The sequence below is a fragment of the Eptesicus fuscus genome, chromosome 1, assembly GCF_027574615.1.
Source record: "Eptesicus fuscus isolate TK198812 chromosome 1, DD_ASM_mEF_20220401, whole genome shotgun sequence".
NCBI lineage: Eukaryota > Metazoa > Chordata > Mammalia > Chiroptera > Vespertilionidae > Eptesicus > Eptesicus fuscus.
In genome coordinates, this window is record NC_072473.1 from 770,721 (window position 1) to 798,522 (window position 27,802).

The 27,802-nt window shown below is 54.7% G+C and overlaps 1 protein-coding gene across 1 annotated transcript; it reads left to right on the top strand.

Annotated features, from left to right (window-relative positions):
- On the top strand, positions 1–27,802 carry CD99 (CD99 molecule (Xg blood group)). The gene is made up of 10 exons (XM_054714731.1): positions 1–127; positions 13,007–13,036; positions 13,959–14,024; positions 15,017–15,078; positions 16,885–17,038; positions 20,325–20,369; positions 21,274–21,378; positions 22,271–22,384; positions 24,132–24,188; positions 25,192–27,802. Exons 1-10 carry the CDS (start codon positions 61–63, stop codon positions 25,215–25,217), a joined length of 726 nt encoding a protein of 241 aa, XP_054570706.1. The 5' UTR covers positions 1–60; the 3' UTR covers positions 25,218–27,802.

Sequence of the window (27,802 nt, forward strand, 5' to 3'; positions counted from 1 at the left end):
CGGGGTCGGTCCCGGCGCCCAGGACTCTCAGGATCCTGCCTGCGGCGAACCGGCCTCACCATGGCGCGCTGGGCAGTCCTGGCGCTCCTGTCGATCGGCCTCCTGGACGCGCTGGTGTCCGGCCAAGGTGAGCGCGCGGCCGGGCTGTTGGGGGGACCCGGGGGGCGGAGGGGGGGGCGGGCGGACCAGGTCCCCCGGGCGGGCCGAGGGCGCACGGGGTGGGAGGGGGCGCCCGGGGTGGGAGAGGTCCCGTAGGTGGGGTCTTGGGTGGGGGGCGCACGGGGTGGGAGGGGGTCCTGAGGGGGCGCACACGGGGTGGGAGGGGGCGCACTGGAGCGCACGGGGCGGGATGGGACCCAGATGGGGCGCACGGGGGGAGCGGGGGGGCCCCTCGCGCTCTCTCCGCCGCCTCCGGGCGCGACTCGGGGTGCCCGTGGGTGGCCAACGCCCCGAAGACGCAGCGGGCTGTGCTTTTGCAACTTTTTTTCCTGGGCCGCGCGAAACCTCAGCTTTTTATTTCCTTTCCTTTTATTTTATTTTTTCTTACCAAAATCCCCAGCTCTGAACAGTCACAAGGGCCTGAGAGAGCGGTGGGATTCGGCTTACGAACTCCGGGTCGTGGGGGGAAGGGGGTTCCCCGAAGCGCGCGCCTTTGTTCTGGGGCGCGCGGCGGCCTCGCGCGGCCACGCCCGGCCTCCCCGGCCTAAATTTGGACGCGGCTCGCGAGCCTGACAGCCAGCCGGGGGCGGGGGGAGGGGAGGGAAAGGTTAGACAACACTGGGGCCTCGGACACGGTCAGAAACACGTTGAGAAACACGCCGTGAGTGTCCAGGTCGCCGGGATTGGAGCGCTGGCCCGGGCGGGGGGGGGGGGGGGGGGGGGGGGGAGGGCGGCCCTGGGGACAGAGAAGCAACGGGTCCCGCAGTGGATACAATGTTGCCAAGCGGGTCCTAAATGGATACAATGTTGCAAAGGAGAGGATTCCGGAAACAGAAAGTTTCCCGGAAAAAGACAGGATAGTGTCCTCGGTGGATACAATGTTGCCAGAGGGTCCTAAATGGATACAATGTTGCAAAGAGGGGGGGGTGGGATTCCGGAAACGCAAAGTTTCCCGGGGAAAGACAGGAAAGGGTCCTCAGTGGATACATTGTTGCCAGCGGGTCCCCAAATGGATACAATGTTGCAAAGTGAGGGGATTCCGGAAACGCGAAGCTTCCCGGGGAAAGACAGGAAAGGGTCCTCAGTGGATACAATGTTGCCAGCGGGTCCTCAGTGGATACAATGTTGCCAGCGGGTCCTAAATGGATACAATGTTGCCAGAGGGTCCTCAGTGGATACATTGTTGCCAGAGGGTCCTCAGTGGATACAATGTTGCCAGAGGGTCCTCAGTGGATACATTGTTGCCAAAAGCGGGTCCTAAATGGATACAATGTTGCAAAGAAAGAGGATTCCGGAAACGCAAAGTTTTCTGGGGAGGCAAACTCGGCGCCTCACCCCCTTCTCCCCACTCTTCTCCCCCCCCCTCCCGGCCCCCACCACACCCCTGTCCCGGCCATTCCCAAGTTTGCGATTTTCTTTCTCTTTTTAAAATGGAAGTGGGATCGGCCTTGTCTGCCCCTAGTTTGTTTTAGAAGGAAGAGTTGGTGGTTTTGTCTGCCCCTCCTTCCTTCCTTCCCTCCTCCCCTCCCTCCCTCCCTCCTTTTAAAAGGAACGTTGAGTCCTGTGGATAGAGAGTCGCCCTGGGGACTGAAGGGTCCCGGGTTCGAGTCTGATCAAGGGCACATGCCCGGGTTGTGGGCTCCATCCCCAGTCGGGGGCGTGCAGGAGGCAGCCGGTCCATGATTCTCTCTCATCGTGGATGTTTCTCTCTTCCTTCCTCTCTGAAATCAATAAAAATATGTTTAGCCCTAGCCAGTGTGGCTCAGTGGGTAGGGCGCCGCCCTGCAGAAGTCGGAAGGGTCCCGGGTTCGATTCCGGTCAGGGGCATGGGCCTTGGTTGTGGGCACATCCCCAGTGGGGGGTGTGCAGGAGGCAGCCGATCCATGATTCCCTCTCCTCATGGATGTTTCTCTCTCTCTCTCTCCCTCTCCCTTCCTCTCTGTAAAAAAATAAAATATAAATATATATATATTTTTTAAAAAAACAAGGAACTTTGAGATTGTGGTGAGCCTGAGGGTGTGGCATTTTTGATAACTTTCTCCGGCTGTTTAACGGCCGCCTTATTGCTTCTCGGTAATAAACAGACATTCGTTTAAGAGGCCAGCGGGGTGGGCGTGGATTTCTCTCTCTCTCTCTCTCCCTCTCTCTCTCTCTCTCATTCCCTCATATCCATCCGGATCCCATCTGGCTGCCCCACCACAAACATCATTTCTTTTCTTTTTTTTATATATATATATTTTATTTTTATTGATTTCAGAGAGGAAGGGAGAGGGAGGGAGAGAGAGAGAGAGACATCCATGATGAGAGAGAATCACGGACCGGCTGCCTCCTGCACGCCCCCTACTGGGGATCGAGCCCACAACCCGGGCCTGTGCCCTTGACCGGGAATCGAACCCTGACCTCCTGGTTCCTAGGTCGATGCTCAACCCCTGAGCCACACCGGCCGGGCTGTGGCAGAATTTACGAAACTCTCAGGGACCCTGGCCCTGGCCGGTGTGGCTCAGTGGATAGAGCGTCGGCCTGCGGGCTGAAGGGTCCCGGGTTCGATTCCGGTCAAGGGCATGGACCTTGGTTGCGGGCACATCCCCAGTGGGGGGCGTGCAGGAGGCAGCTGATGGATGTTTCTCTCTCGTCGATGTTTCTGACTCTCTGTCCCTCTCCCTTCCTCTCTGTAAAAAAATCAATAAAATATGTTTTTTTAAAAAAATTGGTCGGCCTGTAGCATCCCTTCGTCCCATCCACCACGGAGGGCGGGGTCCTGGCTGGATCCCGTCGACGATGCTCTGAATCTATGTTTCCAGCTGATGTTTTTTTTCCAAGGGAGACACACGGACACCCACGTGCATTTCCAGCTCCTCGTCCCCCCCCACCCCCCTCGGCTTTTCCAACCACGAGGCTCAGACTTAGGGGGTTGGGGGGTGCCCTGTGGGGTGACTGGATTGGCCACGAGATGGGTGATGTGTCTTCTGGGGAGACTGGAGAGCAATCCGCGGCTGGTTCTGAGCCCACGTTGCATTGTTCAGACGCCCAGATTTATATGTTTTTAATAAATTTTTGTTGATTTTTACAGAGAGGAAGGGAGAGGAGAGAGAGAGAGAGAAACATCCATGAGGAGAGAGAATCATGGATCGGCTGCCTCCTGCACGCCCCCTACTGGGGATGGAGCCCGCAACCCGGGCCTGTGCCCTTGACCGGGAATCGAACCCGGGACCCTTCAGTCTGCAGGCCGACGCTCTAGCCACTGAGCCACACCGGCCAGGGCTCATTTCATTTTATTTATTTTTTAAATTTTTTTTTCAAATTTTTTTTTATTGGTTAAGGTATTACATAGGTGTTATTTTTTTTTAATTTTTTAAAAATATATTTTTTATTGACTTCAGAGAGGAAGGGAGAAGGAGAGAGAGAGAGAGAGAAACATCCATGATGATGAGAGAGAATCATGGGTCGGCTGCCTCCCGTGCGCCCCCTACGGGTTGGGGATGGAGCCTGCAACCCGGGCCTGTGCCCTTGACCGGGAATCGAACCCGGGACCCTTCAGTCTGCAGGCTGATGCTCTATCCACTGAGCCACACCGGCCGGGGCTCATTCCTCTCTCCAGCTGGTCCTGCTCAGGACTTCCCTTTCTTGAAATTCCTGTTCTCATTCTTTGCCTAACTGGGTCCGCCCCTCCACCCCCACCCGCCCCCACCCCGTCCCTGTCCCTCTCCCCCCCGTTTTGGGAGAGTAACAGCTGGCGTGTCTCAGCGATGTCTTACAATGACTCAGACGTGCCACCGTCCCTGGTTGTGGTCTCACGAGTCATATCAGAATTTAAAGAAAAAATTTTTTTTTTTAAAAAATCAAAATCCCCTAAACAGGAAACATGCCATTTCCTTTTTACTCACCCGGGCGGTGCAGGCAAACCAGAAAGCAGAGTTCAGCCGAAAGCCCGTCGAGGCCCGGGGCGTGGGCTGGGAGTGCAGGCCGGCGGGTGGGCCGTGGTCGAGAGGAGAATGGAGCCCCGGCCGGTGTGGCTCAGTGGATAGAGCGCCGGCCTGTGGACGGAAGGGTCCCGGGTTCGATTCCCTGTCAAGGGCACAGGCCCGGGTTGCGGGCTCCATCCCCAGTCGGGGGCGTGCAGGAGGCAGCCGGTCCGTGATTCTCTCTCATCATGGATGTTTCTCTCTCTCCCTCCCTCTCCCTTCCTCTCTCTCTAAAAGCAATAATAATAAAAAAAAAAGGCCCATCCTGTTTGGCTCAGTGGATTCTGCAGGCTGAAGGGTCCCGGGTTCGATTCCGGTCAAGGGCACGGACCTCGGACGTAGGCTCCCGCCCCTGCCCCTTGGACCCGGGCCCTGGTCGTGGGCGCGTGCAGGAAGCAACCAATCGGATGTCTCTCTCTCTCTCTCTCTCTCTCTCTCTCTCTCTCTCTCTCTCTCTTTTTCTGTGTCTTTTTCTCTCTCTAAAATCAGTGGAAAAATATATTTGGGTGAGGATTATTAAAAAAAAAAAAAAGAAGAGAATTAAGTAGATTAGAGTGGGAAATACCTCAGCCAGCACAAGATGGCCTGCAGGGGAGGGCAGTTAGGGGTGACCAGGCCTGCAGGGGAGGGCAGTTGGGAGGGACCAGGCCTGCAAGGGAGGGCAGTTGGGGGCGACCAGGCCTGCAGGGGAGGGCAGTTGGGAGGGACCAGGCCTGCAGGGGAGGGCAGTTGGTGGGGACCAGGCCTGCAGGGGAGGGCAGTTGGGGGTGACCAGGCCTGCAGGGGAGGGCAGTTAGGGGTGACCAGGCCTGCAGGGGAGGGTAGTTGGGGGGGACCAGGCCTGCAGGGGAGGGCAGTTGGGGGTGACCAGGCCTGCAGGGGAGGGCAGTTGGGGGGGACCAGGCCTGCAGGGGAGGGCAGTTGGGGGGGACCAGGCCTGCAGAGGAGGGCAGTTGGGAGGACCAGGCCTGCAAGGGAGGGCAGTTGGGGGCGACCAGGCCTGCAGGGGAGGGCAGTTAGGGGCGATCAGGCCTGCAGGGGAGGGCAGTTGGGGGGGACCAGGCCTGCAGGGGAGGGTAGTTGGGAGGGGACCAGGCCTGCAGGGGAGGGCAGTTGGGGGGGACCAGGCCTGCAGGGGAGGGCAGTTGGGGGGGACCAGGCCTGCAGGGGAGGGCAGTTGGGAGGGACCAGGCCTGCAGGGGAGGGCAGTTGGGGGGGACCAGGCCTGCAGGGGAGGGCAGTTGGGGGCGGGACCAGGCCTGCAGGGGAGGGAAGTTGGGGGTGACCAGGCCTGCAGGGGAGGACAGTTGGGAGGGACCAGGCCTGCAGGGGAGGGCAGTTGGGGGTGACCAGGCCTGCAGGGGAGGGCAGTTGGGGGTGACCAGGCCTGCAGGGGAGGGCAGTTAGGGGTGACCAGGCCTGCAGGGGAGGGCAGTTAGGGCGACCAGGCCTGCAGGGGAGGGCAGTTGGGGGGGACCAGGCCTGCAGGGGAGGGCAGTTGGGAGGGACCAGGCCTGCAGGGGAGGGCAGTTGGGAGGGACCAGGCCTGCAGGGGAGAGCAGTTAGGGGCGACCAGGCCTGCAGGGGAGGGCAGTTGGGAGGGACCAGGCCTGCAGGGGAGGGCAGTTGGGAGGGACCAGGCCAGCAGGGGAGGGCAGTTGGGGGCGACCAGGCCTGCAGGGGAGGGCAGTTGGGAGGGACCAGGCTTGCAGGGGAGGGCAGTTGGGGGCGACCAGGCCTGCAGGGGAGGGCAGTTAGGGGCGATCAGGCTGGCAGGGGAGCAGTTAGACATCGATCAGGCTGGCAGGGGAGTGGTTAGGGGTGATCAGGCTGGCAGGCAGAGGCGGTTAGGGGCAATCAGGAAGGCAGGCAGGCGAGCAGCTGGGAGCCAGCAGTCCTGGATGGTGAGAGGGATGTCCGACTGCCCTCGAGGGGTCCCAGATTGGAGAGGGTGCAGGCTGGGCTGAGGGACACCCCACCCCCCGTGCATGAATTTCGTGCACCGGGCCCCTCTAGTATGTATATATATATATTGATTGATTTCAGAGAGGAATGGAGAAATAGAAACATCAAAGGTGAGAGAATCATGGATCGGCTGCCTCCTGCACGCCCCACTACTGGGGATGGAGCCCACAACCCGGGCATGTGCCCCTGACCGGGAATCGAACCCGGGACCCTTCCGTCCGCAGGCCGACGCTCTACCCACTGAGCCACACCGGCCCAGGGCCACAGGATTCATTGGAATGGGCGGAGCGAGCCGCCGTTTCTGAAGGTCCGAGCCGCTGGCTCTTGCGTTCCTGAGCAGGGAATGCTGGGAAGGCATTGCTCAGGCTGACACAGTGCAGCCATATTTCCTGTCACTCGCCATCCAGTTCCCGGGCGTCTGGGAGGGACGAAGACGGACTCGAAACTGCGTGCCTGGCCCCGGCCGGTGTGGCTCAGCGGGTAGAGCGTCGGCCTGCCGACCCTAAGGGTCCCGGGTTCGAGTCCAGGTCAAGGGCACGTTTACAGAGAGGAAGGGAGAGGGAGAGAGAGTTAGAAACATCGATGATGAGAGAAACATCCATCAGCCGCCTCCTGCACGCCCCCCACTGGGGATGTGCCCGCCACCCAGGTCCATGCCCTTGACCGGAATCGAACCCGGGACCCTTCCGTCCGCAGGCCGGCGCTCTATCCACTGAGCCGCACCGGCTGGGGCAATCTAGATTTTTTCAAGTCCTGCAAGGAGGCAGATGCTGCCGGCCGGCCGACTTCTGCTTTTGTCGGCCGACGTCTCCTATCGAAAGGGCGCGGTTTCCGTGCCCACTGAGAGTTAAAAGGATTCCGTTTTTTTTTTGTGGTTTTTGTTTTTTTTCTGCGCGTTCAGCAGAAAAGTCGGCATCGCCACGTGAAAGGGTTCAGTCGGAGGAACTGTGGGGTAGCTTGGCACCGAGCCACGCCGTGAGAGCAGACAAGGGAAGGCGTGGCTGGGGTGCAGGGGGTGGGGGCAGGGCTAGGGACAGCCGTGTCCCCGGGGGTGGGGGCTGCGTGAATGGTGAGGGTCGGGGTGTCTTACCTGCTGAGGAAGTGACGTGGGGACCAGGGCCTGGCTGGAGTGAGGTAGCAGGCAATGGGGATGGGGTAGATGCTGGGTAGATGGGTGGGTGGGTGCGTGGGCATGAGAGATGATGGATGGATGGATGGATGGATGGATGGATGGATGGATGGATGGATGGATGGATGGATGGACAAATGGACATGATAGATGATTGATGTATTGATGGATGGATGGATGGATGGATGGATGGATGGACAAATGGACATGATAGATGACTGGTGGAGGGATGGATGGATGGATGGATGGATGGATGGATGGACAAATGGACATGATAGATGACTGATGGAGGGATGGATGGATGGATGGATGGATGGATGGATGTGTGGGTGGGTAGGTGGATGGATGGGTGGGTGGATGGATGGATGGATGGATGGATGGATGGGTGGATGGATGGGTGGGTGGATGGATGGATGGATGGACAAATGGACATGATAGATGACTGGTGGAGGGATGGATGGATGGATGGATGGATGGATGGATGGACATGATAGATGGTTGATGTGTTGATGGATACATGGCCAGGTGGATATAACAGATGACTGATGGATGGATGGATGGATGGACAGACAAATGATTGATGTATTGATGGACGGATGCATGGATGGATATGATAGATGATGGATGGGTGGATTGATGAATGAATGGACATGGTAGATGATAGCTTGATAGAGAATAGATGGATAGAGGATAGAGATAGAGAGAAGGACAATCTTTTTATCCATCCATCCATCCATCCATCCATCCATCCATCCATCCATCCATCCATCCACCATTCCATCCATCCATTCATCCATTCATTTATCCATCCATCCATCCATCCATCCATCCATCCATCCATCCATCCATCCATCCATTTATCCATCCACCCACCCACCCACACATCCATCCATCCATCCATCCAGCCAGCCAGCCAGCCACATATCCATCCATCCATCCATCCATCCATCCATCCATCCATCCATCCATCCATCACACATCCATCCATCCATCCATCCATCCATCCATCCATCCATCCATCCATCCATCCACCCACCCACACATCCATCCATCCATCCATCCATCCATCCATCCATCCATCCACCCACCCACACATCCATCCACCCACCCACCCACACATCCATCCATCCATCCATCCATCCATCCATCCATCCATCCACCCACCTACCCATCCATCCACCTACCCACCCACACATCCATCCACCCACCCACCCACATATCCATCCACCCACCCACCCACATATCCATCCATCCATCCATCCATCCATCCATCCATCCATCCATCCACCCACCCATCTATCCACCCACCCACCCACACATCCATCCATCCATCCATCCATCCATCCATCCATCCATCCATCCATCCATCCACACATCCATCCATCCATCCATCCATCCATCCATCCATCCATCCACCCACACATCCATCCATCCATCCATCCATCCATCCATCCATCCATCCATCCACCCACCCACACATCCATCCATCCATCCATCCATCCATCCATCCATCCATCCATCCATCCATCCATCCATCCATCCATCCACACATCCATCCATAGGCGTTTTCCTGGTGTGGGGAGAAGGGGGTTGATTCTGATGGCCAAGTACAGGGTCCGAGTGATGGCTCGAGAGGAGTGGAGGTCCCCAAACCGTGGGCCTCTCAGGACCTCACCACTAATTCGCAAGATGCTGGGGACGTTGGTACATTTTCAAGCGACAAACAGTGACACCTACTGGACACCCCAGGAACTATGACGAGAGACTGGGGTTCACTGGGGTTCTGGAACCTGTACTCTGCAGGAGGGGGACCAAGCAGAGGGTCCTGGGAGGTCCCTGCCTCCCGTGAACCTCAAATTATGTCCTCAAGAGGGGCCCCCCAGTCAAGCTGGGTTAGAGTCCCCCCCCAGATGATTGTTACAAATGCAACTATCCTTCTTACTATCGAATATATTGTAAAATTAGCCCTGGCTGCTGTGGCTCAGTGGATAGAGAGCATCGGCCTTCGTACCGAAGGGTGTCCCGGGTTCGAATCCAGTCAAGGGCACGTGCCTCGGTTGCAGACTGGATCCCTGGCCCCGGTCACGGTGTGTGCGTGCGGGAGGCAACCCATGGATGTGTCTCTCTCACATCGATGTTTCTCTCTCTGTCTCTCCCCCTCCCTTCCATTCTCTCTAGAAATCAATGGAGAAAATGTCCTCGGGTGAGGAGGGGAAAAATAAAATAAGGCCCTGGCTGGTGTGGCTCAGTGGGTAGAGCGTCGGCCTGTGGACTGAAGGGTCCCGGGTTCGATTCCTGGTCAAGGGCACATGCCGGGGTTGTGGGCTGGATCCCCGATGGAGGGCATGCAGGAGGCAGCCGATCCATGATTCTCTCTCACCATGGATAATTCTCTCTCTCTCTCCCTCTCCCTTCCTCTCTGAAAAGAATAAAAATATATTGAAAAATCAGTGGAATAAAGATCTATACTAATAAAAGGGTAATAGGCTAATTAGACCGGATAGATGGGACATCTTCCGGATGTCCTTCCAGACAAAGCCAAGGTGGTGGGGGACAAGGCAGAGGCAGTTAGGGGTGATCAGGCCTGCAGGGGAGGGCACTTAGGGGGGATCGGGACAGCAGGGGAGGGCAGTTAGGGGTGATCAGGCTGGCAGGGGAGAGCAGTTAGGGGCAATCAGGCCAGCAGGGGAGAGCAGTTAGGGGTGATCAGGCCAGCAGGGGAGGGCAGTTAGGGGCAATCAGGCCGGCAGGGGAGAGCAGTTAGGGGCAATCAGGCCGGCAGGGGAGAGCAGTTAGGGGCGATCAGGCTGGTAGGGGGAGCAGTTAGGGGCGATCAGGCCGGCAGGGGAGAGCAGTTAGGGGCAATCAGGCTGGTAGGGGGAGCAGTTAGGGGCGATCAGGCCAGCAGGGGAGAGCAGTTAGGGGCGATGAGGCCAGCAGGGGAGAGCAGTTAGGGGTGATCAGGCCGGCAGGGGAGAGCAGTTAGGGGCGATCAGGCCGGCAGGGGAGAGCAGTTAGGGGCGATCAGGCCGGCAGGGGAGAGCAGTTAGGGGCGATCAGGCCGGCAGGGGAGAGCAGTTAGGGGCGATCAGGCCGGCAGGGGAGAGCAGTTAGGGGCGATCAGGCTGTCAGGGGAGAGCAGTTAGGGGTGATCAGGTCAGCAGGGGAGGGCAGTTAGGGGCAATCAGGCTGGTAGGGGGAGCAGTTAGGGGCGATCAGGCCTGCAGGGGAGGGCAGTTAGGGGTGATCAGGCCGGTAGGGGAGAGCAGTTAGGGGCAATCGGGCCTGCAGGATCGGGCCTAAACCCGCAGTTGGACATCCCCAGAGGGGTCCCGGATTGGAGAGGGTGTAGGCTGGGCTGAGGGACCCCCACCCCCACCCCAGTGCACGAATTTCGTGCACCGGGCCTCTAGTCTTAAAATAAAAAAAATAAAAATCAGTGAAAAAAATATCCTCGAGGAAGGATTACCAAAAAAAAAAAAGAGAGAGAGAGTCAGAAGGGAAAATACTCTTGAGCGTGAGTCATGCCCGTCACGGGGGGGGGCGGGGCCCTGGCCTCGCCCTGGGGTGACTCACCGCCTGTTTTCCTAACATCTGGAACTTGGAGAGGCCGCCCGGAAACTGGGCGCCATCTGGGCTTCGGCTCACACGTTTAGGGGGACACCCGCCCCCCTCACCCCATCACAAGTTCTGCAGCCAGAAGGTTGCATCTCTCTGTCCTCAGGGGGTCACGGAACCCCGGCTTGGAGCGGCCAGCCTGGTTCTCAAAGTCCGTGACAAGCCCTGGCCGGTGTGGCTCAGTGGATAGAGCGCCAGCCTGCAGACCGAAGGGTCCCGGGTTCGATTCCTGGTCAAGGGCACAGGCCCGGGTTGCCGGCTCCATCCCCAGGTGGGGGGCGTGCGGGAGGCAGCCGATCCAGGATTCTCTCTCCTCATGGATGTTTCTCTCTCTCCTTCTCTCTCTCCCTCTCCCTTCCTTGCTGTTTTCAATAAAAAAAAATATATAATCTGTAATAATAAAAGCGTAATAAGTAGGCTCATTAGACCGGACGTCCTTCCGAACATCCTTCCAGACAACATTCCGGACGGAGCCGGGGCTGTGAGGGTGAAGACCTTTGCGTGAATGTTTGTGCATCGGGCCTCTACTAACTAACTAACTACTAACTAACTAACTAACTAACTAACTGGATTGCTACTTTTAAAAAATACACACTGAGTGGACAGATGATGGTGATCTCTGAACGCATAATAATCTGGCCACTCCGTGTGTGTATATATATATATATTAGAGGCCCGGTGCATGAATCCGTGCATGGGTGGGGTCCGGCCAGCCTGGCCAGGGGGAGGGGACGTGGGCGGTCGGCCGGCCTGCCTGCTGGTCGAACTCCCGGTCGAGGGGACCATTTGCATATTAGCCTTTTATTCTATAGGACGGACACGGAGCGGCCGGATGGTTATGCGTTCAGAGATCACCATCCTCTGGCCACTCCGTGTATATAGCCCTGGCCAGTTTAGCTCAGTGGTTAGGGGCGGGGTCATCTGGGGGGAGGAGCCACGGGAGGTTGAGGGGGGAGCCGATCGGGCCCGGATCGGGCGGTTGGCCACCGCCCTGCACGTCATAGCAACCGGTCATTCTCCTCATTCCGGTCATTCCGCCGTTCGGTTGCTGGGCTTTTATATATATAGGTTAGGGGCCCGGGGCACGGATTCGCGATCTGGTGGGGTCCCTCGGCCTGGCCTGCGCCCTCTCTCAATCCGGGACCCCTCGGGGGATGTCGGAGCGCCAGTCCTGGCCCGACCCCCCGCCGTCCAGGACAAGGGTCCGGGGTGCGGCTGAACCGGAATCGGGGCCGACAGTATCCCAGGAAGCCACCTAACCCACGGCTGATTCCGGAAGGAAGCACGCTGCCTCCTCGGCCGGTCAGAGCGTCTGCCCCCTGGTGGTCCTTGCGTGTCATCGCTACCGGGTGAACGGTCTGATGGTCAGACAGTTGCGTAGGCTTTTATATATATAGATATTTTAAATATATTTTTATGGATGTCGGAGAGGAAGGGAGAGGGAGAGAGAGAAACATCCATGAGGAGAGAGAATCACGGACCGGCCGCCTCCTGCACGCCCCCTGCTGGGGATGGAGCCCGCAACCCGGGCAGGTGCCCTTGACCGGGAATCGAACCCTGACCTCCTGGTTCCTAGGTCGACGCTCAGCCGCTGAGCCACGCCGGCCGGATTCTTCCTCACCTCTTTCAACAGACCGGCCTTTTTAGAATAATGTCCGTCCCACGCTGAACGCCCGCTAAATTCATCCACTGTTTGATCTACGTACACGGACATTGCTTTTAGGGATGGGAGGGAATGTTCAGGACGAGACGAGAAATCACAGCACATTCCTGCATTTTCCAAAGCTGCAAAACGGCCCGCACCCATCAGACAGCCTAGCTTCCTTTTAAAAAAAAAAATAAAAAAAATATGTATATTTTTTATTGATTTTTTACAGAGAGGAAGGGAGAGGGAGAGAGAGTCAGAAACATCGATGATGAGAGAGAAACATCCATCAGCTGCCTCCTGCACGCCCCCCACCTGGGGATGTGCCCGCAACCAAGGTCCATGCCCTTGACCAGAATCGAACCCGGGACCCTTCCGTCCGCAGGCCGACGCTCTATCCACTGAGCCACACCGGTCAGGGCTTAACTTCCTTATTTAGTTTTTTTTTTTTTTTTAAAATATTGTTTTCTTCATTTCCAAGTCTAGTTTGCTTTTTCCTTATTACTAACTTGGTTCTTTTCCTCCTAGGTGACTTTGACTTAGCGGATGCCTTTGATGGTGAGTTATATTAACAGCATTTCATTTTTATTTTATTTTATTTTATTATATTTTATTTTATTTTATTATATTTTATTTTATTTTATTCTACACATTGTACTAGTATACTTCTTACTACATGGAGGTGGAATAATACATTTGTAGTTTTAAAAATATATATTTTTATGAATGTCAGAGAGGAAGGGAGAGAGAGAGGGAGAGAGAGAGAGAAACATCCACGAGGAGAGAGAATCCTGGATCGGCCGCCTCCTGCACGCCCCCTCCTGGAGGTCGAACCTGCAACCCCGGGCCTGTGCCCTTGACCGGGAATCGAACCCATAACCCTCTGTGGCCCCGGACAACATTGTAACTAGCTTAGTTACTACCCCAGCCAGGGCTATTCGTGTTAAAATGAAAATAAAATGTTTTGACTATTTTTTTTTTAACACACACATATATTTTTTTATTTAAGCAAACCCTGCTAATTGTTTTTATGCATTTGAAGTGCTTCTATATATATATATATATATATATATATATATATGTATATATATATATATATATACATATATATATATACATATATATATATATATTTATATATATATATACATATATATATATATATTTTTTTTCTATTGATTTTTTAAAGAGAAGAAGGGAGTGGGATAGAGAGTTAGAAACATCCGCGATGAGAGAGAAACATCGATCAGCTGCCTCCTGCACGCCCCCTGCTGGGGATGTGCCCGCAACCAAGGTCCATGCCCTTGACCGGGAATCGAACCCGGGACCCTTCCGTCCGCAGGCCGAGGCTCTATCCACTGAGCCACACCGGCCAGGGCAACTTTTTTTTTTTTTTTTTTTTTAATGGAGCATCGTGGAGAGCGGGCCCTGTTTCAAAGATGCAGGCGGTACTGACCCTAAACATGTCTTTTCTCCGCAGACGGCCCCAGGAAGCCCACCCCCACGCCGAAGAGACCCAGCTCTGGTGAGAAGCTCATGTTTTTTGGTGGGAAAAGGGAGGGGGGGGAAAATGTGTAATTCAGGGGCTGTGGGTTCAGTCTGGCGAATCGTGGGACTTGGGCCCTGGCCAGTGTGGCTCAGTGGATAGAGCGTCGGCCTGCGGACGGAAGGGTCCCGGGTTCGATTCCGGTCAAGGGCATGGACCTTGGTTGCGGGCACATCCCCAGTGGGGGGCGTGCAGGAGGCAGCTGATGGATGTTTCTCTCTCGTCGATGTTTCTGACTCTCTCTCCCTCTCCCTTCCTCTCTGTAAAAAAAATCAATAAAATGTATTTAAAATAAATAACGTGACGTCCAATGGATCCTGTAAGAAGGATGGTGATGATTCTATGAGATACCATGGGGTCATTTGGACCGTATTTATGGCTTTCTTCAAATTTTTTTTAAAAACATATATTTTTATTGATGTCAGAGAGGAAGGGAGAGAGAGAGAGAAACATCCATGATGAGAGAGAATCACGGATCGGCTGCCTCCTGCACGCCCCCCACTGGGGATCGAGCCCATAACCCGGGCATGTGCCCTTGACCGGGAATCGAACCCTGACCTCCTGGTTCCTAGGTCGACGCTCAACCACTGAGCCACACTGGCCGTGCCTCTTTGTACTTTTTAAAATTACATTTTAATATATTTTTAAATATATTTTTATTGATTTTAGAGAGGAAGGGAGAGGGATAGAGAGTTAGAAACATCGATGATGAGAGAGAAACATCCATATGTCTTAGTTTCTATTGGAGTCACGTGAACATCGCTATTGCAGGTGGTTGACGATGGAAAGCAATCCTCGGGTGGTTGAGTGTCTATGGCCAATGTTGGAATCCCCTTCCCCCCCGCCCAGGGCCATTTGCAATATTTATAACGTCATCCGAGGGCCATACCAAAGAATCCGCTTAAAAAAAAAATTGGAAAAAAAAAATATTAGCCTGCTAGCACCATTCAGAGGAGCTGAGATGTGGACACAGCCCGAGTGCCCATCCGCAGACGCGTGGATACAGCAGCCGTGGTCCATCGACGCCGTGGAATACTACGCAGCCCTGAAAAAGGCGGGTCTTTTAACCTCTGAGACGGCACGGAGGGCCCTGGAGAGCGTGATGCTGAGGGACATAAGCTGGTCAGAGACAGACACGTGTCCCGTGTCCTCACTCCTACGTGGACGCGAATGAACCAAATAAACTGATGATCAAAATAGATCCAGAGGCATAGACGCATCGAACAGACTGTCCAACCTCAGAGGGAAGGCGGGGGCGGGTGGGTGGGTGGGAGGTAGTCAACCATGGACCTTGAATGCATCCATTCATCCCCCGTGGACACAGACAAGAGGGAGATGAGGGCCTGGGGTAGGAGGTGGGCGTGGGCTGGAGTGGGTCATTGGAGGAATATTTGGGGGAACCTATCTCATACTGTCATCAATAAGGAATTATTTATTTATTCAGGAGAAATGGTTTTAAATACAAAAACACGACACGCAGCAAACATTAATATTTCAAGAAAAACTTATATTTAAGTGTAAAAATATGACACGCAATAAACATCGCTATTTCAAGAAAAAAGATATATTTTTTAAAGGAATGAATTCTTTTTTTCTTTTTTTAAAAATATATACTTTTATTGATTTCAGAGAGGAAGGGAGAGGTAGAGAGAGATAGAAACATCCATGATGAGAGAGAATCATGGATCGGCTGCCTCCTGCACGCCCCCTACGGGGGATCAAGCCCACAACCCAGGCGTGTGCCCTTGACTGGTATCGAACCCGGGACCCTTCAGTCTGCAGGCCGATGCTCTATCCACTGAGCCAAACCAGCTAGGGCAAGAAAAAAGATTTTAAAATCCCATATAATAAAAGGCTAATATGCAAATTGACCGAACAGCAGAACGACCAGTCGCTATGACGCACCCTGACCACCAGGGGGCAGACGCTCAATGCAGGAGCTGACCCCTGGTGGTCAGTGCGCTCCCACAGGGGGAGCGCCGATCAGCCAGAAGCCGGGCTCACGGCTGGCGAGCGCATCGGCGGTTCCGGGAGCCTCACCCGCCTCCGTGGTAGTCGGATATCCCCCAAGGGCACCCGGATGCGAGAGGGGGCAGGCCGGGCTGAGGGACCTTCCCCCACCCCGTGCACGAATTTCGTGCACCGGGCCTCTAGAATAATAATATTACCACAACTGTACTTACCTAGTATAATATCACAAACATTGTAGAAAATGAAGAATTATTTTTTATTTTTATTTTTTAAATATATTTTATTGATTTTTCACAGAGAGGAAGGGAGAGGGATAGAGAGCTAGAAACATTGATGAGAGAGAAACATTGATCAGCTGCCTCCTGCACGCCCCCCACCGGGGATGTGCCCGCAACCAATGTACATGCCCTTGACCGGAATCGAACCCGGGACCTTTCAGTCCACAGACCCGACGCTCTATCCACTGAGCCAAACCGGTTTCAGCAATGAAGGATTATTTTTTAAAAAAAATTAGCCTGCTATGCCCTGGCCGGTGTGGCTCAGTGGATAGAGCGTCGGCCTTCGGACTGAAGGGTCCCAGGTTCGATTCCGGTCAAGGGCATGGACCTTGGTTGCGGGCACATCCCCAGTAGGGGGCGTGCAGGAGGCAGCTGATGGATGTTTCTCTCTCGTCCATGTTTCTAACTCTCTCTCCCTCTCCCTTCCTCTCTGTAAAAAAAAACTCAATAAAATATATATTTTTTAAAAAATTAGCCATTGAGTGAACTCACCCCCAAAGTGTTGGCAAGGTCAGGCGATTTCACGGGCCTTTTAAGGCTCACAGATGGGGGCGTTCCCCACCCCCAGTCTATGGGTTTTCCCCACCAAACAAGGCCCAGGGCACACCTAGGAAACCGTTTATCGGCAAACGCACGTTTTGCGCGTTCTCTCCTGGAAATTTCTTGTTGTCGCAATTCTGCTCTTTTTACCAACAGGTGACCCAGGAATTCCTAGTCCGCCGAGGCCAAAGCCGAATCCGAACCCAAAGCAGCCGGGAACCTCGGGTAAGTCCCCAAAGTGCTTCGGGTCCAATCTCTGTGTGTGTGTGTGTGTGTGTGTTTTCAGAGAATTGTGTGTGTGTGTTTTTTCCACGTCATGTGAGAAGGGGGTAAATTCAGATTTGCGTGTGCTGACTGGTCTCTCTCTTCAGGGAAATTCCAAATTTCCGGCAGTGGGAGACAACTTTTCAAAAAGATATTTTTGGGTTTTTGCTTGTGATTTGTTTCTAATTTGCATTTTTATGGATTTCAGGAAGGAAAGGAGAGGGAGACAGAGAGAGAGAGAGAAACATCCATGATAAGAAAGAATCATGGATCGGCTGCCTCCTGCACGCCCCCTCACTGGGGATGGAGCCCGCAACCCGGGCATGTGCCCTTGACCGGGAATCGAACCTGTGACCTCCTGGTTCTTAGGTCAAAGCTCAACCACTGAGCCACACCAGCCGGGCATTAACAGTATTTTTCGACAAGCAAGATTTTAAATGCTTTCTTCATGGTGTCTTTTATGCTTTTGTTCTCTCTCTCTCTCTTCTTCCCCCTCCCCCCCCCACCCCCCCGGCTGTTTTGTTCTTTTAACTTCAGAATCATTTTGTCCCGGTTCCTCTCTCCACTTGGGAAAAAATGACCCTCCTCCTCTCTCTCTATATATATATTTTTTCTTTTAAATTGTTCACAACTGCAAATGGATTTGCCAAATGGGACTTGTTTTCTTGGGATTCAATTATGAAAATTATCTCTCACTGCTTCCTTTCAGTGTGTTTCTCAGTGGTTTTTGCCCTGTTTCTGTTTATTTCTGGGGCTGCATTTTATGTCCGTTCATTTTCTGTTCGTTTCTGGAACGTGGAGATGTACTTTGGCAGGTGGTGTGTTTTTTTTTTAAATAGACACTTCACGGTGAACGGCCTTTTAACGTTTAATGGATTCTCTTTGCACGTTAGCGTTCCTAAGGAGATGGTCACATAATTGTGCCGTGATTTTTTTTAACAATATATTAAAAAAAAAATATATATATATATATGGATGTCAGAGAGAGGGAAAAAAAGAGGGAGAGGAATAGAAACATCCATGAGGAGAGAGAATCACGGATCGGCTGCCTCCTGCACGCCCCCTCCTGGGAAGGTCTCCCTGGTCATCACTGCAGATGGCCTTTTGTTTTATTCCTTTTAATCTATGAATCTGAAGGTGTACACTGAAACATGTTTTCATAGAAAACTAGAGGCCCAGTGCATGGAATTCATACCTGGAGTGTGTGTGTGGGGGGGTCCCTCAGCCTGGCCTGCACCCTCTCGCAATCCGGGACCACTGGCTCCTAACCCCTCTGCCTGCCTGCCTGATCGCCCCTAACCACTCTCCTGCCTGCCTGATCGCCCCTAACCACTCTCCTGCCTGCCTGATCGCCCCTAACCACTCGCCTGCCTGCCTGATCGCCCCTAACCACTCTCCTGCCTGCCTGATCGCCCCTAACCACTCGCCTGCCTGCCTGATCGCCCCTAACCACTCACCTGCCTGCCTGATCGCCCCTAACCACTCTGCCTGCCTGCCTGATCGCCCCTAACCGCTCGCCTGCCTGCCTGATCACCCCTAACCACTCTGCCTGCCTGATCGCCCCTAACCACTCACCTGCCTGCCTGATCGCCCCTAACCACTCACCTGCCTGCCTGATCGCCCCTAACCACTCTGCCTGCCTGCCTGATCGCCCCTAACCGCTCGCCTGCCTGCCTGATCACCCCTAATCGCTCTGCCTGCCTGCCTGATCACCCCTAACCACTCACCTGCATGCCTGATTGCCATAACCATTCTGCCTGCCTGCCTGATCACCCCTAACCGCTCGCCTGCCTGCCTGATCGCCCCTAACCACTCTGCCTGCCTGCCTGATTGCCCCTAACCACTCACCTGCCTGCCTGATCGCCCCTAACCACTCACCTGCCTGCCTGATCGCCCCTAACCCCTTGCATTCATGGAATAATCTCTAGTTAGTCAGGATAGGTTTTCGTAAACCGATGGATTAAGTTGGGTGTCAGCTAGCTCTTGTTGGCCGACGAGCCGTTCTTCAATCCAGAGCCTTCACGTGTTTCACAGGCGATGACGTCTAAGGCAGCTGGGCTGGGCGTGGTGGAGGTGGGCGTGGCCGTGGAGTGTGCGTGGTCACCCCGTTGGGGCTGATATAACCCGGGGTGATTAAGTTCTTCCTCACGTCACACCCTGACCTTAGCCCTACGTCAACTCATTCTGATGGGGCAGGCACACCGTCCCCCAAAGATTATATAACAGTATTGGTTTGTGTCCCATTTTGCTAACATCTTTAAAAAATAAAAAAATAAAAATACACACACACACACACACACACACACACACACACTGAGTGGCCAGATGATGATGATCTCTGAACGCATAATCATCCGGCCGCTCCGTGTCTGTCCTATAGAATAAAAGGCTAATATGCAAATGGTCCCCTCGACCGGGAGTTCGACCAGCAGGCAGGCCGGCCAACCGCCCACGTCCCCTCCCCCTGGCCAGGCTGGCCGGACCCCACCCATGCACGAATTCATGCACCGGGCCTCTAATATATATATATTTATACACACACACTGAGTGGCCAGATTATTATGCGTTCAGAGATCATAAAAATCTGTCCACTCAGTATATATAATATATATAATATATATAATATATATAATATATATAATATATATATATTATTGATTTCAGAGAGAGGAAGAGAGGGGGAGAGATAGAAACATCCATGATGAGAGAGAATCATGGACCGGCCGCCTCCTGCACGCCCCCTACTGGGGATCGAACCCACAACCCGGGCCTGTGCCCTTGACTGGGAATCAGACCAGTGACCTCTTGGTTCCTGGGTCGATGCTCAACCACTGAGCCACGCCAGCCGGGCCGTCCATTGATTTTTAGAGCAAATGGAAGGGAGGGAGAGAGACAGAGAGAGAGAGAGAGAGAGAGAGAGAGAGAGGAACATCCATGTGAGAGAGACACATCCATCGGCTGCCTCCCGCGTGCACCCCGACCGGGGATGGAACCTGCAACCCGGGTGCGTGCCATTGGCCGGGAATGCAACCCGCTCTATCCACTGAGCCACACTGGCCAGGCCTGTGTCATTGCATTTTTTTTTTTGGAGAAGATGTCAACCAAAAATTAGTGCCTGGGTGGGGTCCACCCAGATCTGTGTTGGTTTCTAATGGTGTTTCCTTCGGGCTGAGATATTGGGGGACCCCCCCTGACCCCCCAGAATTGCGATATGACACAGAACATTTTTTTTTTTTTTCTTTTCCAGGTGGATTTTCAGATTCCGACCTGCTGGACGGGACGTCCGGAGGAGGTAGGGCCTGTGGACTCTCCTCCTTCTGTCTGTTTTCTCCATCGACGGGGGCCCCTGGGGTTTTCGAACTTCATTCCTTCCGGAAGTTTCCGCGAGCCGCGATTTGTCTGAAAAAACGAATCGTTGTTTTTCCCCGAATCGTTAGGAATCATGGGGATTGAATGAATCCGTTCCTGACCCATCAAATGGGTCCCTGTTTTAACCTTTCTTAGATACAGTTCATGTGTAATGTACTGTTTATTTATATTTATATTTTTATTTTTAAAATAGATTTGTATTGATGTCAGAGAGGAAGGGAGAGGGAGAGAGAGAGAGAGAAACGTCCGTGAGGAGAGAGAATCACGGACCGGCCGCCTCCTGCACGCCCCCTACTGGGGACGGAGCCCGCAACCCGGGCCTGTGCCCTTGGCCGGGAATCGAACCCAGGACCCTGGTCGGCCGGTTGACTCTCTGCCCCCTGGTGGTCAGTGCACGTCATAGCGAGCCGTTGAGCGGCCTTAGCATATCATTAGCATATGACGCTCTGATTGGTTGAACGGCCGACCGGTTGACCGGACACTTAGCCTATTAGGCTTTTATTCTATAGGATGTCACCCCAATACATTCCATTAAAAATGCTTTTAAAATATATTTTTATTGATTTCAGGAGGAGGAAGAGAGAGAGAGAGAGATAGAAACATCCATGAGGAGAGAGAATCACGCACCGGCTGCCTCCTGCACGCCCCCTACTGGGGATGGAGCCCGCAACCCGGGCCTGTGCCCTTGACCGGGAATCGAACCCGGGACCTCCTGGTTCACAGGTCGATGCTCAACCACTGAGCCACACTGGCTGGGTGGGTTCATTTTCCTTCACCCCAAATCTTACTGAAGTCCTACGTTCTATGTGTCTGTCGCTCTCTTACAGCCGGAGGCGGAGGTGGAGGCGGAGGAGGAGGTGGAGGTGGAGGCGGAGGAGAAGGCAGTGCTGGAGCTGGAGGAGGGAGCCCGAGGCATGAGGGCGACGGGCAGAGTACGTACCCCTGGCTTTCCGACATCTTGTCTCTGGATTTTTCAAAAAATATATATATTTTAAATATATTTTATTGATTTCCCACAGAGAGGAAGGGAGAGGGAGAGAGAGTCAGAAACATCGATGAGAGAGAGAAACATCCATCAGCTGCCTCCCGCACGCCCCCCACTGGGGATGTGCCCGCCACCAAGGTCCATGCCCTCGACCGGGAATCGAACCCGGGACCCTTCCATCCGCAGGCCGACGCTCTCATCCACCGAGGCGAAATGGCAAGGGCTGGATTTTATTTATTTTTTTGATTTTTACAATAATTTATTTTCTAATACATTTGTATGGATCTCCGAGAGGAAGGGAGAGGGATAAAGAGAGAGAAACATCCGTGAGGAGAGAGAACCCTGGACCGGCCGCCTCCTGCACGCCCCCTACTGGGGATGGAGCCCGCAACCCCGGGCCTGTGCCCTTGACCGGGAATCGAACCCGGGACCTCCTGGTTCCTAGGTCGACGCTCTACCCACTGAGCCATACCGGGGAGCGCTGATGGGCCTTTTATATCTTGTGGCAGGAGATGAACCTGCGTTTGGGGAGTTTTATTTTAATTTCAATTTCGTTTTTTAATGTTTTAAATGATGCCCGGTCATGGGGCTCCCTCTCTGTACCCCCCGGGACGCATCCCCAACCTTCTCTGTGGGGAAGGGAGGCAGAGAGAGAGAGAGAGAGAGAGAGAGAGAGAGAGAGAGAGAAACATCGATGGGTTGCCTCCTGCACGCGCCCCCAAACCAGGGCCCAGGGACCCTGCAGCCCACGTCTGCCCTTAACCCTTGCCCTCTGGCCCGACGACCTCTCCCTGAATGCACCCCAACACCAGTGTCTGTGTGATTTCCCCCCCCCGCAGCCGAGCCCCAGGGCGTGATCCCTGGCATCATCGGGGCCGTGGTAGTTGCCGTGGCCGGGGCCATTTCGAGCTTCATCGCCTACCAGAAGAAGAAGCTGTGCTTCAAGGAAAACGGTGAGGCCCCGGCCGGTGTGGCTCAGTGGTCAGAGCGCCGGCCTGGGGACGGAAGGGGGCCCGGGTTCGATTCCCGGCCAAGGGCACAGGCCCGGGGTTGCGGGCTGGATCCCCAGGTGGGGGGCGTGCAGGAGGCGGCCGGTCCATGTTTCTCTCTCCTCGATGTTTCTATCTCTCTCACCTCTCCCTCTCTCTCTCTCTCTCTCAAGTCAATAAAAAAATAAAATAAAATAAAAAATTGAAAAAAAAAAATGCAAAAGGGCCCTCGCTTGTTTGGCTCAGTGGATAGAGCCTCGGCCTGTGGACTGAAGGGTTCCGGGTTCGATTCCCGGTCAAGGGCACAGGCCCGGGTTGTGGGCTCGATCCCCAGGTGGGGGCGTGCAGGAGGCAGCCGATCCATGATTCTCTCTCCTCACTGATGTTTCTATCTCTCTCTCTCTCCCTTGCTCTCTGAAATCAATGAAAGCATATTTTAAAAATTAAAAAGAAACATTCAATAAAACATTTTTTTTTAAAAAAAGGAGCAATATTGAAGGACAAGAAAAACACACATGTCCCCAACCCCCAGCAGGGGGCGTGCAGGAAGCAGCCGATCCATGATTCTCTCTCCTCGTGGATGTTTCTCCCTCTCCCTTCCTCTCTGACATCAATAAAAATACTTTTTTAAAAAAAAAATTACAGAAAAAATAGAATGAGCCTCATTTTTAAAAAAAAATATAAAAAAGCAAAAGCAATCTCTAAAACGTTTATGACCTGACCAGAAACATCGTTAGCCCCCAAACCAGTGTAAAAAAAATAAATAAATAAATCACCCAAAACAAGGAATTTGAGACGCAAATTCAGGAGCAGGCAGACCGGGGTCCGCGGGTGACCCTCCTGAGCGCGAATTCGGGGGGATGGGTAGGGTGGAGGGGTCCCTTTAGCCCGAGGAATAGCATCAACTACACGGAGTGGCCAGACGAGGATGATCTCTGAACGCATAACCATCTGGCCGCTCCGTGTCTGTCCTATAGAATAAAAGGCGAATATGCAAATGGTCCCCTCGACCGGGAGTTCGACCAGCAGGCAGGCCGGCCGACCGCCCACGTCCCCTCCCCCTGGCCAGGCTGGCCGGACCCCACCCATGCAAGGATTCATGCACCGGGCCTCTAATATATATATATATAGATATAGATATAGATATAGATATAGATATAGGTATAGATATAGATATAGATATAGATATAGATATAGATATAGGTATAGGTATAGATATAGATATAGATATAGATATAGATATAGATATAGATATAGACATAGATATAGACATAGATATAGACATAGATATAGACATAGATATAGACATAGACATAGATATAGACATAGATATAGATATAGATATAGATATAGACATAGATATAGACATAGATATAGATATAGATATAGATATAGACATAGATATAGATATAGATATAGATATAGATATAGACATAGATATAGATATAGATATAGATATAGATATAGACATAGATATAGATATAGATATAGATATAGATATAGATATAGATATAGACATAGACATAGACATAGACATAGATATAGATATAGATATAGATATAGATATAGATATACACACACACGGAGTGGCCAGGTTATTATGCATCCAGAGATCACAATCATCTGGCCCCTCCGTGTGTGTCTTCTCTCTCCTTTCACCCTGAGGGGGTCTGTTCTCATTTTTTTGTGTTTTTTTTTCGTTTTTTTCCAGCCGAACAAGGTGACATCAACTTGGAGAATCATCGCAGCGTCAATGCAGAGCCACCAGGTGAGAAGGGACTGTCATTTTTTGTTCTTTTTCTTTTTTAAAATGTTCTTTATTGGGAGAGAGAGAGAGAGAGACACGTCCTGAAACATTTCACAGTGAAACCTCATGATACCTACGATTCTCTTTAAAAATAAAGTCCGGCCGGCGTGGCTCAGTGGTTAGAGCCTCGGCCTGGGGACGGAAGGGTCCCGGGTTCGATTCCCGGTCAAGGGCACATGCCCGGGTTGCGGGCTCCATCCCCAGTAGGGGGCGTGCGGGAGGCAGCCGGTCCGTGATTCTCTCTCCTCATGGACGTTTCTCTCTCTCCCTCCCTCTCCCTTCCTCTCTGCAATCAATAAAAAAATGTAAAAAATAAAAATCAATGATTTTTTTTTTAATGCTAAAGAAATCTCTAAAACGTATGTGAACTGATCAGAAAACCATAGCCCCCCAAACCTTTGTAAAAATAACAAAAACCTTGCCCTGGCCGGTGTGGCTCAGTGGATAGAGCGTCGGCCTGCGGACGGAAGGGTCCCGGGTTCGATTCCGGTCAAGGGCATGTACCTTGGTTGCGGGCACATCCCCAGTGGGGGGTGTGCAGGAGGCAGCTGATGGATGTTTCTCTCTCATCGATGTTTCTGACTCTCTCTCCCTCTCCCTTCCTCTCTGTAAAAAAAATAAAATAAAATATATTTTAAAAAATAAATAAATTGAGTCACCGCGATTGAAACTTGGAAGAAGTGGGAACACATCTTGAAATCTTTTTTTTTTTTTAAACATTTTTATTGATGTCTGAGAGGAAGCGCGAGGGAGAGGGAGAGAGAGAAACACCCATGAGGAGAGAGAATCGTGGACCGGCTGCCTCCTGCACGCCCCCTATTGGGGGGATCGAGCCCGCAACCCGGGCGTGTGCCCTTGACCGGGAATCGAACCCGGGACCCTTCAGTCTGCAGACCGACGCTCTATGCACTGAGCCAAATCAATTTGAACGTGAAATCTCTTCTTGTCTCTTTGTCCCCCGCAGTGCAACAGACGCTTCTGGCGAAATAGAATATCCATATCGACGGCAAAAAAAAATACAGCTCAGTGTTCACAGCATGATGGCAACACATGTACCTGCTGTTGCTCCAAAGAATGCCTGCAGGAGGGCGGCGCACGCCCCACCTGGACCCGCCCAGCCAGGACCCACCCCCCTGGCCCAGTCCAGCCAGGACCCACCCCCCTGGCCCAGCCCAGCCAGGATCCACCCCACCTGGCCAGTCCCACCTGGCCCCACCTTTATCAGCCCAGCCAGGACCCACCCCCCTGGCCCAGCCCAGCCAGGACCCACCCACCTGGCCCAGCCCAGCCAGGACCCACCCCCCTGGCCCAGCCCAGCCAGGACCCAACCCCCTGGCCCAGCCCAGCCAGGACCCAACCCCCTGGCCCAGCCCAGCCAGGACCCACCCCACCTGGCCAGTCCCACCTGGCCCCACCTTTATCAGCTCAGCCAGGAACCACCCACCTGGCCCAGCCCAGCCAGGACCCACCCCCCTGGCCCAATCTAGCCAGGACCCAACCCCCTGGCCCAGCCCAGCCAGGACCCACCCCCCTGGCCCAGCCCAGCCAGGACCCACCCCCCTGGCCCAATCTAGCCAGGACCCACCCCCCTGGCCCAGCCCAGCCAGGACCCACCCCCCTGGCCCAGTCCAGCCAGGACCCACCCACCTGGCCCAGCCCAGCCAGGACCCACCCCCCTGGCCCGGCCCAGCCAGGACCCACCCCACCTGGCCAGTCCCACCTGGCCCCACCTTTATCAGCTCAGCCAGGAACCACCCCCCTGGCCCAGCCCAGCCAGGACCCACCCCCCTGGCCCAGCCCAGCCAGGACCCACCCCCCTGGCCCAGCCCAGCCAGGACCCACCCCCCTGGCCCAATCTAGCCAGGACCCACCCCCCTGGCCCAATCTAGCCAGGACCCACCCCCCTGGCCCAATCTAGCCAGGACCCACCCCCCTGGCCCAATCTAGCCAGGACCCAACACCCTGGCCCAGCCCAGCCAGGACCCAACCCCCTGGCCCAGCCCAGCCTGGACCCACCCCCCTGGCCCAGCCCAGCCTGGACCCACCCCCCTGGCCCAGTCCAGCCAGGACCCACCCCACCTGGCCAGTCCCACCTGGCCCCACCTTTATCAGCTCAGCCAGGAACCACCCACCTGGCCCAGCCCAGCCAGGACCCACCCCCCTGGCCCAATCTAGCCAGGACCCACCCCCCTGGCCCAATCTAGCCAGGACCCAACCCCCTGGCCCAATCTAGCCAGGACCCACCCCCCTGGCCCAGTCCAGCCAGGATCCACCCCACCTGGCCAGTCCCACCTGGCCCCACCTTTATCAGCTCAGCCAGGAACCACCCCCCTGGCCCAGCCCAGCCAGGACCCACCCCCCTGGCCCAGCCCAGCCAGGACCCACCCCCCTGGCCCAGCCCAGCCAGGACCCACCCCCCTGGCCCAGCCCAGCCAGGACCCACCCACCTGGCCCAGCCCAGCCAGGACCCACCCACCTGGCCCAGTCCAGCCAGGACCCAACCCCCTGGCCCAGCCCAGCCAGGACCCACTCCACCTGGCCCAATCTAGCCAGGACCCAACCCCCTGGCCCAGTCCAGCCAGGACCCACCCCCCTGGCCCAATCTAGCCAGGACCCACCCACCTGGCCCAGCCCAGCCAGGACCCAACCCCCTGGCCCAATCTAGCCAGGACCCAACCCCCTGGCCCAGCCCAGCCAGGATCCACCCCACCTGGCCAGTCCCACCTGGCCCCACCTTTATCAGCTCAGCCAGGACCCACCCCCCTGGCCCAGCCCAGCCAGGACCCACCCCCCTGGCCCACTCTAGCCAGGACCCACCCCCCTGGCCCAATCTAGCCAGGACCCACCCCCCTGGCCCAGCCCAGCCAGGACCCACCCCCCTGGCCCAATCTAGCCAGGACCCACCCCCCTGGCCCAATCTAGCCAGGACCCAACCCCCTGGCCCACTCTAGCCAGGACCCACCCCCCTGGCCCAGTCCAGCCAGGACCCACCCCCCTGGCCCAATCTAGCCAGGACCCAACCCCCTGGCCCAGCCCAGCCAGGACCCACCCCCCTGGCCCAGCCCAGCAGGACCCACCCCCCTGGCCCAGCCCAGCCTGGACCCACCCCCCTGGCCCACCCCAGCCTGGACCAGCCTCATCTTGCCCTGCGTTTGCTCCAGTTGGATTCTTGCTCTTCCTCTTCCCTGTTCTTGTCCCGCCTCCCGAGGGTCCGGGGAGGTGGATCAGAACCGTTCGAGTCTTCCCAAACCCCGAGGACCATGGATCTCGCCCCCCCTCCTCCCAGGCCCCCGAGGGGTCCCCACGCGAGATTGGAAAGACCGTGTCCGTCCCACGCTCCCCCCACGTCGTTCGAATCCCCGGACACCGGACACGTCTCGGAAGCCGTGAGCACACCGCGTGCCCCACGCGGGGCCCGGCGGGAGGGGCCCGGCGGCCGCTACGCTGGCAAATTTGTGCAACGAGGGAAGGGAGCTTCCTCTCCTCTCGTCAACACTCTTCGTGCCCCCGAGGAGGTGTTTTATTTTATTTTTTATTTTTTTGTGCATCCCAATAAAAAGGAGCGAGAAACCACG

Coding starts and splice junctions, on each gene's coding strand:
- CD99 (XM_054714731.1), top strand. CDS start 61: ATGGCGCGCTGGGCAGTCCTGGCGCTCCTGTCGATCGGCCTCCTGGAC. Junction 14,025..15,016: donor TGAGAAGCTCATGTTTTTTG/GTGGGAAAAGGG, acceptor GCCCATCCGCAG/ACGCGTGGATACAGCAGCCG. Junction 17,039..20,324: donor AAAGCAGCCGGGAACCTCGG/GTAAGTCCCCAA, acceptor TTTCTTTTCCAG/GTGGATTTTCAGATTCCGAC.